We start from the raw sequence: 13,226 nt of genomic DNA on the forward strand, positions 1-13,226 counted from the left end.
ATTAATGACACCCCATGCGAGTGTCTCAGATGAAAGGCACATTATTAATATTCAAAGGAAAAAAACCCTCGTAACCATTTTAACATATACAACTAACAATGAACTAAATTTGCTTTGTGGAAGACAGAGAGTGAGCATCCCAAATTAGTTTATGTAAAAGCTGAAATTCTTCCCCGAAAGGTCTCAGTACCATCCTCAAAGAATATCCTGATCATCAGAAATGCCGTCAAGATTCCCGCCAACATTATCCCCTTTGTTGTCTGAAATGTCGAATCAAGCACATCTGGCAAATGTCCTAGAGCTCACAAATCTTTCAAACAGCGTATAATTCCCAATGGTTAAAGAGATAACGCCACCGCTTAATCGTGCTGCTCTTCAAAATAGCACCAACTTTCCTTCAATCAGAAACAATGGCTTGGGCTTCTTAAAAATATCACATACCAGTGATTATTTGCAGAGAGGGCCCCTTTGCGTTTGAACCTGTGGGTTCCAGACAGAATTTAAAATCAAGATCACCAGCCTCATTTGAATGTATGCTCAGTTCGACGGACAACGGGTTGGGGGGAAGGAATTTGAGTCGGGGGTCCAAGAAGAGAGCTGACCCGTGTGATTCGGAGGCTCTGGGAGGTGGTGGATGGCTCCCCCCCACCTCACCAACCGTGATGACAGTTGACCTTGACTGAGCATTTCCCAGGCACCAGACACCCAGCTACTAAGAGGGCAGGGAGTGTTCCTGTGATCCCTGCTTGACAAACGAGGAAACTAAGCCTTAGAACTAAGACTAAAGGATCTCCCCCAGGAAATGGCAGGAACTGGGATTCACACTCGGGCTTATCTGCCTCCAGAGGTTTTTCCCTCTCCTCTCCCCTTTGCCGGACCAGCTCTGAGATTGTTCCATCCAAAGAGGCAGGGGCCTGGAACTTCCAAACCTCACAGATCTGCTTCCCGCCCAACTTCAGGCAAGTTGCGTAGTGAACACCTAGAAATGAAAGACGGCTTGGTCGTCTGAGGCTCTCTGGCATTATTGAGCAGGTGAAAGCTGGAAAGATCCTGGATGTCCAACAGGAGGGAATGGAGTAAATAATGGGTCTATTCTTTTTTTTTTTTTTTTAAGATTTTGTTTTTATTATGTATTTGACAGAGAGGGATCACAAGTAGGCAGAGAGGCAGGCAGAGAGAGAGGAGGAAGCAGGCTCCCTACTGAGCAGAGAGCCCGCTGCGGGGCTCGATCCCAGGACCCTGGAATCATGATCTGAGCCAAAGGCAGAGGCTTTACCCACTGAGCCACCCAGGTGCCCCAATACGGGCTGTATTTTTACACTAAATCGGTACCATCCCTAAAACGGCAGTCAGGGAATGGATCGATGGCTATACAAAGGGATGCTCTTTTATTTCAGAGGAGAAAGCAGGACAGCAAAAGCAACCAGCATTTACTGAGTGCTTACGATGTTCCAGACCCTGGTCTGAGCGTGTTGCACGGTTTATCTTATTTCACTTCATCTCATCCCCACCGTAACCTGGGAAACGACTGTCTTCATTGTTCCCACTTCCCAGATGATGAGACTGAGGCGAGGTGAAGTGTGTTGCCCAGAGTTACGTGGGGGATAAGCGGCAGACTTGGAACTCGGCCCCGGGGCCTGGCTGACTGAAGGCTAAAGATGGCCTTTGAGCAGGTTCTGGAGTTCACGCACGAAAGAAAGAACTGGAGGACCCTCCTCAGAAGACTGCAGCGGTAATTCTTTTTCCCTAGATGGTTCCCCACATTTTTGCTCCAAAACTAGCCAAAGAACGAGACTTTCAATGCTGCCTGCAAATCAAGACTCCTTGAATTTTGAGGCCTTCACCTGGCCAATGAGAAGCCTGAGGCCCACACGGGGCAGATCACGGCCCGCATGTGGGAGCGTCGGGACGAGCTCCGGCTGCCAGCCAGGCCTCCTTCCCCAGAAAACCCGGGCTGTCTCTCCACAATGCTTCCCTCGCGGTTTTGGCAAAATGGCCCAGCGAGCCTCCTGCACAGGCCCTCCCGCCGTCATCTCTCCGTGACACAAAAGGCAATTTGCCCAAATGTGATAATCACCTGGAGGCTGGCACGCAGGGCCATCCCTGCCTTATCTGTGGTATTGTTCGCAGCGCCGTAATGAAGGCTCTGTGGAGGGATAATATCACACTTGTAACTGCCAAAGAAAATGCCTGCACAGATCACACACCCCTGCCAGCAGACTTGGGCATCTGCTTGAAGGGAAGGAAGAGAAATGATGAGCTGAAAACCTCTGCTGCGCCGGGGACTCACTCACCACCTCCTGGTCTTTTGAGGAATATATTATCACCTCTGTGTGGCTGCTGGGGAAACTGAGGCTCGCTGACAGGTACAGCTAGGGAAGGGAGGAATCAGGATTCGAACCCAGAGGCCATGCTCTGCACTGAGACAGGCTGTGGCCTTTTCTGAATCCTGAACCTCTATGAGAACCAGGGCAAAGCTCTAGAACTTGCCCCAGAGGAAGACACTTGAACCTACCAACAGAATTTTGCCTACAGAGGGCGGAATCAGCCCCGGTGCAGGTCTCAAAGGAAAAACAGCCCGAGGGGGCTTATTGCCTCCCCCAACATGTCAGAATTGCCCACTGCTCCTTCTCTCCCCACCCCAATTCCAAGAGCCCTGGAAATTTCCCTTCCAGTGGTGTGCCCTCAGATTCTGGTAACAATAAGTCCCCGCCCCCCACAGCAGCCTCCTGGAGGCATCCAAAGGACACAGCTTCCCATTCCGCAAGCTGCTGGAGTCAACCCCGGGCTGGCCAGCCTCATGGTTTGTTTTGTCTCCTTGTATAGAAATGAATGCAAGGCCGATGGCAGACTGTCCTCAGGCACCCTCCCACCTGCTTTTGATGGGGATTCCAAGACTGGGCAGGAGGCCGGCAGGTCGCGCATCTCTCTCTCCAGCCATCGGCATTGTTCCTCATCTTCATCATTTCTTATGCACCTAGCGCCCGGCACTTCTAAGGCTCCCCCCAGACACGGGTCTTCACCAGGGTGTCCCTGGGGGGCCAGACTCTGCACTTGCCTCTCCAAAGCAGTGTGGGCCAGGGGAAGGAGATGAGTACACAGTGCCGGGATCTGGGAGTGGGGGCTCTCTGGACAGAAGCGTGGGACCTGTAGGGGGGTCTAAGTGTACAAAGACTAGCGAAACTCCTGCCCCACAGCATAGAGTTCTGAAATGAACATCAACCCCCAAAATAAGCATATGAACAGAAGTCCAGCATAATTCTATATTCCTATCATGTTTATGTTAATGTTTAACTGGAAATATCACATATGAGATTCTTTCTCCCAAACACCGGGAGTGCCCCTGCTTTGCTGGTGCCAGAAGCCAGCAGCACAGTGGGCTGGGGAGGTGGGCAGCAGAGCCCAAGTGTGGTTGAGATGCTGTCCTGGAAAAGGTGGTGTTTGGCTAGGCCTTAAAGGATGAGGGGTGGGTTTCGCTTATGGAAGGGAAGGAACAAAGCACAGGGAGATGCAGGAACAAAGGGTCCCCAAGAGAGAGCACCTGAGACGGGGTCTTGTGTTGGGGGAGGGAGGAAGAGTCAAGAAGAGTCTCCTTCCAACACGGATGGACAGACTCGGCTTTGACAGGTGAGTAGGAGTACATCTGGGCTCGGCATTCAAGGCACAGGGACCCAGTGTGGGGCAGAGAGAGCCTTGAATGCCATCCTTCAGACAGGGAGGACTAGAGGCATGGTGGTGACAGAGGTTTTTCAGAGAAGCGTGGTTGGCGAGGGCTACAGGTCTGGAGATGGACTTGGGTCTGCCCCTGTGCCCATTCACTGACGGGGTGAGCTGGGGCAGACGACTTTACCTCTCTGAGCCTCAGGACCCTCATCTGTGAAGTGGGGATGCTAACAGTGACTTTGCGAGATTCCTAAACGGACTGAGTTCCAGTCTGCTGGTGCATTCTGCAGATTCTTAACATCCTAACACCCCTCCTGGCTGGCCCCACCACCAAAGCCTTAATTCAGCCTTTAGTGTCTGTCAACTAGAGGACACAGGCCTGTCCCCTTCAGCCCGTTGTCCACACACAGCTGGAGAGCAGAGGCGGAAGGGAGCAGTGGTCAGAGCAAAGGCTCTGGGGCCCATGCCAACTGAATGACCTTGGCCTTGGCACATTGCTTCCCTGAGCTGCCTGTGTATAGTGACTGGGCATCATGAACATGGGTAGTGAGCCCAAATTAACTGTGAGTGCTTGAAAAACAGAAGTGGGGAAGCAAGAAGAAGGGGAATACGAGGGGTGCTGCTGGTCTGGCAGCTTCCTTCCACTTGCTCACGGCGGGGTGTGGGGAGACGTGAATCCCTGGTCTCTGGCCCTGTGTCTCCTGTTGGATGAACAGCCTGCCACACGCAGGATGGTTCTAGTATTTCAGGATATGCCTTTTTTTAACAAGCCGGCGGTGCCTTTGGACTTCAGCAGCAGAAATGACTCTCTCTTCTGATTGTGTCAGAATACCAACTGCCTAACCCTTCTTGGGATGTCCTTCCCCAGCACAGGGCCTTCTTAAGAGATTTCCAAGGGGCATCATGACTCAGGACATTTTACCCTTCACCGACGGGCCAGAGCACCCAAAACTCCTATCTGAACGATACCCGCCGTGCATACGACAGACGCTGGTGAGGACTGCGTGAGATCGGGTGTGCGAGGTGCCCAACTCGGCTCCTGGCACGTGCGCGTGTTCCCTAACGCCACGTGGCCCTTCTCCCGCTCAGACTCACCCCTTCCAGGCACAGCCCGAGTCCAGTCCTAAGTCTGACTCGGGAGGTCTTTCCCTAGTCGTTTCAACATATTAGAACAAAAATGTATCCGCACTCCCACATTAAATATATATGTTTTTGCTGCTAAAACTTTGAAGGGATTTTTAACATTTTGCCTGGTAAATTGTTGGGTTGCCAGTCGGCCTGTGATGTCTAGAGAGCCATGTGCATATTGGGAAACTCTTGCACAATGAGGCAAGCAGGCCTATAAACTGATTTCAACTGTAAGAACATTGTTTTCTAAATTTAATCATTCAGTCTGAGTGCATTAACTAGATAACGTGTTAATTTCCGTTTTTGCAGTCTCCCTTTCTGTATTTTAGAAATACCAAAGATTGGTTTGGTGTCCCCAAATCTCTCACATTTGAACAGGCTTTGAAAAGCTGTGGGTGCTGAACCCTGCCCCTCTAGTTCCCAGGGAGTGAAGCGGCCTGGGTTAATCCACTCCCCACCCCCCTCCCCCGCGCCCACCCCTGAGCCCTCCACCCACCCAGCCCAGAAAATGCTCTTCTACAGAGAAAATCAAGAGCAGCCCCAGGGCTTCCCCTCCTACCCCACCATAGGCTCTGCCCGGGCAACGATCCCTTAGTCAATATTAGCCATGCCATGGCCTTGGCCTCTGGCCACCAGCACTGCTAACAAAGTTCAAAGCCTCCTGCTTGTCAGGAGCTGTGATGAGGAGGTGAGGGCGGCACCCGCTCAGCTCAGGCTCACACAGCCCTGCGTTTGCACAGAGGGTGGGGCTGGGCTTTGAGGGTGGCACTGCCCACGGGCCAGGGCGCCGGGTTTACCAGGCACCTCCCGTCCCCGTCTGGAACCCCAGGCCACACAGGAGCTGTGTGAGCGTCGGTCTCCACCCCAGGAAAAGAGGGCAGCCCGCATGACAGAGCCCGGCCTGGCATTGTGGGTGAGCTCTAGGCTGTCCCTGAGGGACGGAAGGACCGTCTCACTCAGCCCCTGCTCCAGGACTCACTCAGATGCTGTCACACACTGAGTGCAACACACGCATTGAGCACTCGCACGCTCACAGCACACACCTGCTCATGCTCACGCACACACCCACACTCACACTTAGGGAGGCTCTCATGCACGTTCACCCAACTGGGTGGAAACACGGCCGTTTGTTGCGGTGCACACACAGCGTGAGTGTGGCTTTTTCACTAGCTCTATGAGTCCGTCCCCTCTCCTGAGGCTAAGATGCCTGGTTTCATCTTGGTCCCCTCCCTGTCCCAGCGGGAGGAGCTGCATAGCAGTGGTGACCGCAGGTGTGCTCGGCTCAAAGGCGTGCCAAGAGGTCACAGAATCGGGCTTGTGGGCGCCCGATAACCTGGATCCGCCCGTTTGCCCTCTCTGGGCTCGCCTGCCCAAGCCTGCCCACCTCACTTTGAACAAAAATCAGTGGCTGAGCTGTGGTTCTTTTTTTTTTTTTTTTAAAGATTTTTATTAATTTGACCGACATCACAAGTAGGCAGAGAGACAGGCAGAGAGAGAGAGGAGGAGGAGACAGGCCCCCTGCTGAGCAGAGAGAGCCCGATATGAGGCTCGATCCCAGGACCCTGGGATCATGACCTGAGCCGAAGGCAGAGGCTTTAACCACTGAGCCACCCAGGCGCCCCCTGAGCTGTGGTTCTTGATCTTTATGGTGCTGATCCTTGTATAAAGACCCTGTCCTCCCCCACAGGAACAAGAAGTCCCAGGGTGCTCTGAGAGAGTCCCTTAAGAACACTCTCTTGCAGGAACCCAGTTAGGGAATGAAAGATCCATCAAAGTGGGGATCATAGCTCCTCCTTCCTGGGTGTCAATCCTGGTGCTGCTCACCCTGGTTCTGCAGGAGGTCTCGTGAACCCCCGCAACCTCGCCTGGTCCAAGCAAGGAGCCCAGTCCAGCTCAGAGAGGGAGAGTGGCTTGTCCAAGATCCCCCAACAAGTTGGCGCCCGGGCTCAGCACTGGGACCCAGAATACCTTCCATTCTATGCTGTGTTGTCACACACACCCTGGAGGCTCACTGTGCCAAGACAACCTCGGGTTTTCTTTTGCTTTGGAGCATTTCCTACATGCCAGGCATCGTGCTAAGCATTTTACAGGAATGACCTCACTTGCTCCAGCAGGCACTTTGTTGGTAAGGGAATGAGATCCACCTGCCCATGGTCTCTGGGCTGGTGGCAGCCAAACTCCAGGGCCCATGCTCTTGGCTGCCTTTCCGCTGCCTCCCTGCCAACCACCTGGGAGCTCGCATTGCCCCACATTTGTTGAAAGATTTTTAGGATCTCTTCCCCCTGCACTGCACCGACCTGGGGATTGCACTAGTGACAGGGACAGTGACCCAGCTGGAGGCCTGGGCAGGCCTGCCCGTCCCTGCCCCCACGCCCGCGCTCACTGTGAGGCAGGCCCCAGACCAGCCGGGGCTTTGAGCATCCTGAGTGTGCTTGGTGCTCCAGAATGAGTCCAGACCACCCCTCTGTTCTGTGCTGTGGAGCTGCTCCATCTGTGGCCTCAAAACACACAAAGGAAACAGCAGCCTTGGCCCTGCACTTGGCATATCGACTCTGTCCTCTCAGGAACTCCATTTGCTGAGGGCGGGGAAGAAATTCTTCCCCTTTTGTCCAGATCCCACAGGGTAAGCCTATTGCTTTCCTGTCCCCAACTTTGCATTGCTTTATTCATTCAATCACCAGATACTCATTAAAGACTTTTTTTTTTTTTTTTTTAAAGATTTTATTTATTTGACAGACAGAGATCACAAGTAGGCAGAGAGGCAGGCATCATTAAAGACTTTTTAAGTGCTAGATCTGCCCCAGGCTCTGAGGACCAGGAGAGCAGTTGGGCCCGACTGCCCCGGGGCTGTTGGGGGCGACAGTGACCTCAGCAGCAGACGGGGAAGATGCCATCCAGACAGGGTCCCTGGGGGTGGAGGACCGCCAGGAGGGCCCCGGAACCTAGTCGCCCACACTTGCCAGCGGCCTTAAGTTTGGAGTGTGGCAGCTACAAAAGAAAGCCACGTTCACCAGACACCTCCAACCTCACATTCCCCTTCCTGAGCCCATGCCCTTTAGTGCACCCTGTGCTTAACACTGCCTTGAAAGAAATCCTGGAATGACACATTTATATTGCCTTTTTGTTTGTGTTCAAAGCATTTGTTAATTACACATGTTTAAATGACACTGCAATTGGTAGATACACCCTCGTCCAGGCCTTTCTTCACTTTTACATACACTAAGGCTCTGAAATGGCCCTCCCCGGGTCCCCAAAACAGTATATTTAAGAGGCGCAGAGGCCCTGGTGTGCACGGGCACAGCGGGGACTCCCCTACAGCAGGGTGAGGTGAGCCGGGCGGGAGGCAGTTTGGAGAACAGAAGATGGGCCTTGAAGTCCAGGTAAAGGCGTGGGGAGCCTTTCTAGGCAGGGCTTCTCAGCAGGGACGTCCTGTGGTCAGATTTGGGGTCTCTCTCCCAGAAAGTTCCTTTTCTTCTCTATAAGAAGCCCAGTTCTCCTAATAATTGGTGAGATTCCTGGCAGGGGGTGGCTTGTGCCGGGGACGGGGTTCCGTGGGACAGTGAGGTCACTTCTAAAGCTTCAGCCCAGAATAAAGAAATCTTTCTGCCCCAAGGGTGGGCAGACCTGAACCTGAAGAGTATCTGAGTGGAACCTTTGGACAACACCCCCTGCTGTGTCTCAGTTCCCCTCTGTACCCCCACTCCAGCCCCCAAGCACAGGGCACGGGGCTCATCCATTCCTTCCTTCCTTCACTGAACAGATACGGAATATGGACTTCCAATACCACTCACTGGTCGGGAGTTATGCCCCATCTCCTTGAGGGCAGTCTTCACGGAATTTATCTGGAATTCTTCTGCTCAGGAAATTTGTCTATTCTCCCATTTTTACCAATACTTTAATGCTGGCTCTTTTACTTTGTAGAAATTCAAGAACCCCCATCGGTGTTTCTAGGAACCTAGAAATATATATTTTTTCAACTCCCCAAATGCATGAAATCAGCAAGGCATTAAGTTGGAGGTTAAGAGAAAAGACAATCGTTTCTTATTTTTTCGATTGTCAATACACATTAAGAAGATTCGGGAGATACCAAAACAGAAGAACCTCTCCCGTCTTTGCTCAGAAATGACTATTATTCATGTACAATGTGTTAGTTTTAATTTTTCTTCCGTGCACGGTTTTCTGCAGATTATGCTGTCAATGTAATTTTGTTTCTTGCCTCTTCCCACCTTTTCATCATATCAAAAACATCTCTATGCTACTATACAGACTTCATAACCCGACTTTTTCAAGCGCTGCTAAATCAGTTTGCCCCACCCCACCCTGCAGCCAGACTTGTCGCATAATACCTGGCCCACAGTCCCCGTTTGAGAAATTAGTTGTTAAATACACAACAACGTAAGCCTTCTCTTGTTTTAGAAACATAGATTATTTCAGTTTCCTTGACTCTAAATAATACTGAAGACAAATAGATTATTCCCTTAGGATCGTGTCCCAGAATGGAATTGTGAGCCAACAAGGCCCAAACTTTTCAAGATAAATGCACCAAACCAGAAATCTCCCTCCCCTTCCCTTCGGAACCACCAGCAATTGTGTCCAGGGTAATAATTTACAATTGATTAAAGACTTTGCGGCGTGGTTCCCCCCCCCTACCTTTCCCCTCCCTTCCTCTCCCCCTTCCCTCCTGCCGAAAAGGGGGGGAAATTATCCGAGAAGGTGAAGATGTTCTCAGACAATCATATTAACATATTCCAACAATTGCAATTTGCAAAATAGTAATCACAACTCCCGGGCTCTGGGAGGCATTAATCAAAGCGGCAGGTTTAATTCCATTTTAAATATTGATGAAACGTGCCTCGGAGGCCTCACCCTGGCGTGGCGGGGCCAGGGGAGCCCGGGCGCCTCCGCGCAGAGGAGGTGGAGGGAGGGTTGGTGAGCAGCTGCCGGGAGGGGAGGCATCTGTGATTCAAATTGGTGGCTGTGCCGCCAGGTAGAGAGCGAGAGGGGTAGTGAAGAGGCTGTTAAGTCCATTGCTGTCAATTTGTAACGATGGGGGAGGGGCCCGAGGGCTGGTTTAGCACAATACCCCCAGTTTGTCTGGTTTCAGGGGTTAGCACTGAAGAGCTTGCAGCTGCACAGATTCGAATAGCCCAGAGACTTCAGAACTGTAATTATCAACCAGGCTGCTCGCGGTGTGGCAAAAGTGGGCTTCACCAGCGCTTAACTCCTTGTGTGCCGCCGCTGTCCCCACCCCCAGGCTTGACGGCCACGCGTGGATTCCCCAACAGCCTCTCTGGGAAGACGCGGAGGCCCACCTGCGGCCCCCGGGGCAGTCCTCGGAGGCAAGATCGTGCCTCTTTCCTGAGGTCACATACAGAGGAATAGCAGGGAGCAGGCAGAGGAGGCTAGCTCTATGCGGGGCAGCCTTGCCCCCTGGCTCCCTTGTCACATCAGCCCCATCGACCCCAGGGTGGGGGCCATTTGGCTTTGGAGTCTGGTGGGTTTGAATTCCACTGGCTGTGGAGGTGAGGCAAGGCTCGTCACCTCTCTCAAAGGGAGGGAACCTCCATTACCCTCCTGGGCTATCGCCAAGACTCCGTGTTTGCAAAGCATGGAGTACACGGTAGGCTGTCAGTAAGCCTCTGTCTCTCTGATCCCGGGCCGGGTGCTTTCTCAGAAGAGGAAGGGGGCAAGGGAATCTGGTCTGGAGGGCAGGATTGGGGGTGACCCTCCATGTTTGAGCTCTCAGGGGGTGCCCTTGGTCTCTGGCTACTGCCATGTGTTCCTGAGGAGGACAGGTAGCCCATGCTCCCATCCCTTAGGGGGAGGCAGGTCAGGAGAAGCAACAAAAGCTGCTCCAGGGTTGTAGCCCTGCGGAAAAGGGTGTGAGGACAGGGGTTTGAGCTCGTTCTCTGTCCCTAGGGCCTGACATGGAGGTGAGGCAGGAATGAGGCAGAGACAGCTATGGCACTAGGAAAAGAACCCCGGTTTAGCTGGGAGTCTTGGTTCATGAAGTGCAGGCATGACCCCGAGACCCTCCTCCTCCTCCACGTTCTCCACGAGTCTGGGAAGGAGAGGGTCCAACGACGTCTGTCCCGGCGTGGGAGGTGGCACCCTTGGGTGTCCTCCCCAGGAAGGGTGGATGGTACAACGTCACAAGGAAGCCACCGCAGAGTATTAGGCAGCAATAGGAAGCAAAGAACGAGATGTACATTTAGCAACAAGAATAGATCTTGAACATGTAGTGTTGAGTGAAAGAAGTAAGACACAATGAGACTCACAGCACAATGCCATTTATGGTAGCAAATTAAAACCACATTCGCGCACAAAACAACGGCACACATTTTACAGAGCTGCATGCATGTTTAGGGGCATATATCCCACCATTAAAGTGGGTCTCTGTCAGGGTTCAGGGAGGGGCTGTGTGTGGGTTTGGAGGATAATGGGGGAAAATAAGTCTGTCCCCAGAGAGATGACTGTGATATGGGGGGACCAAAGACTGCATTTCACTCCCTCTCTCTGAGGTTTAAAAAACAGCACAAGCTTTGCAGTCAGACCAACCTGGGTTCACATTCTGGGTTCTCCCGTGCACTAATCTGTGTCTGTGGGCGGGTGACTTGACCTCTCTGAGCAGCTTGTTCCTCTGCAGAAAGGCAGCATTGCTGCCCGCAGGTGCTCACGAGGGTTAAATTAAGCGAGATCAATGAGCATAGGGCCCATAGGAACATCAGTTCCTCCTCTCTATTCTCCACTGAAAGGCTCGGAGTCAACAGAGGTGTCAGGTTCCCCTGTGGAGCCTTGGATTCTTAGGAGGGTCTATAGTGAGGGGCGCCTGGGTGGCTCAGTGGGTTAAGCCTCTGCCTTCAGCTCAGGTCATGATCTCAGGGTCCTGGGATGGAGCCCCGTGTCGGGCTCTCTGCTCAGCGGGGAGCCTGCTTCCCTTCCTCCCTCTCTGCCTGCCTCTCTGCCTACCTCTCTGCCTACTTGTGATCTCTGTCAAATAAATAAATAAAATCTTAAAAAAAAAAAAAAAAAGGGTCTACAGTGGAAAACCCAGGAAGGAAACAAAGAAGAGCTGAGCTCTGGCCCCTGGCACTACCGGCAGGGCCTGTACTGGCTGTTGGGGGCGGGTGCCCTTTGTGGGTGTCAGATGGGGCAAATGCCCAAGCAAGTTGTTCTCTGAGTGCCCATGGGGACTGCCCAGCTCAGAGTGGCCACATGACCTCGTGCCTGCCTCCACAGGCGATATCCACCATCAGTAAACCCCTTTGTGTTCAATTTCCCCAAGACCAGACATTCGTAGGCAACTGGAGGATTCGGGTTTTAGTGAAAGATTTGTTCCTTCCCAGCTCAGAGCTGGCCTGGCCCCCGAAGCCACACCCCTGTGCTGGAATGCAGTCCCAAGATGCCGACTGTGGGTCTCCCTGCACAGAGAAGGCCCAGCAAACCCCAGGCATGACCAGCTCTTCCTCTTCCCCTACAGATGATGATGAGCACGAGTGGATCATCAGGACGTGTCGCAAGGGCTGGGATGAGATCGTGGGTCACCGACCCAAGCTGTGAACTGTGCTGCTGGCGGAGGTTTCCTCTGCACCACTGACCGTGGCTGGCCCTGGGGGCAGCCTGCTGTTCCAGACCCTGACTTCTAGCTCAGGAATAAAGCCTTTTTGCACTCAGTGGCCCCAAGTGTACTTTCTTGAGATGATTTCTTAGGGGATCCTCATTTCACCGGCTTCGGAATCACTCATGAATTAGATTATTTCTGGACCCTACCCTAGACATGCTAATCAGAATCTCTGGGAATGGGGTCTAGCAATGTGCATTCCCAAGTGCCACTCCCTGAAGCATTCTTATTTCCGGTATCTCTCAGCATCACCCCCAAGATCATGTGTCAGCTGAAAACCAGAAGGAGTGACATGTTCTATGGCCACACTTGGGCCACAGACATCCTGGATCTCTGTATAACCATCCCTCCATAGAGGCTGCTGAATCCAGCAGCCCATGCTACCCTTACCCCCATGCTTTGTCCCTGGCACACCAAGAGCTGCCAGGAAAAGGTGGGCCTTCAAAGGCTCTGACAAGGTCTGCAGGGATAGGAAACTGGCCCTCAAACTAGTGAACTGGAATTAGCATGTAGGCAGAGTTAGGAGTAGAGGGCGGCCTGGGCACACTCAGCTGCTCCATGGAAGGATCCTGGGGGTTAATCCTCCCTTCTGGGGCAACAGGTCACCTCTATAAAATGACAGAGTTGAGCTCCATACTGTGCTTGGAAAACAGAAGGCACATTCTTGTCTAAGAAGCACACACACAAACTATTTCTGAAAGATACACATATATCTAAATCAACATTTGATAAGTGGATTGGAAGAAGGGAGGGGGGAAGGGCAGAGATGGGGCCAGGGATGGTGGATGAAACAGCTAATAAAGACAAGGGCCCT

General features: G+C 52.5%; 1 protein-coding gene across 4 annotated transcripts in view; it reads left to right on the forward strand.

Annotated features, from left to right (window-relative positions):
* Window positions 1–12,464, forward strand: part of MORN5 (MORN repeat containing 5) — a 28,068-nt gene extending 15,604 nt beyond the window's left edge. For 2 of the 4 annotated variants that reach the window (XM_004775578.3, XM_013047382.2), the window contains one exon: window positions 12,272–12,464. In XM_004775578.3, coding sequence (XP_004775635.1) covers window positions 12,272–12,351 — 80 coding nt within the window. In that variant the 3' untranslated portion in view covers window positions 12,352–12,464. Of the gene's footprint in view, window positions 1–4,531; window positions 4,893–12,271 lie in introns of those variants that run through there. The other 2 variants (XM_045082355.1, XM_045082356.1) reach the window with 2 other exon arrangements.
* The last annotated feature ends 762 nt before the right edge of the window (window positions 12,465–13,226 follow it).

Source organism: Mustela putorius, unplaced genomic scaffold (assembly GCF_011764305.1).
Source record: "Mustela putorius furo isolate JIRA1106 unplaced genomic scaffold, ASM1176430v1.1 tig00000596_pilon_pilon_pilon, whole genome shotgun sequence".
Lineage (NCBI taxonomy): Eukaryota > Metazoa > Chordata > Mammalia > Carnivora > Mustelidae > Mustela > Mustela putorius.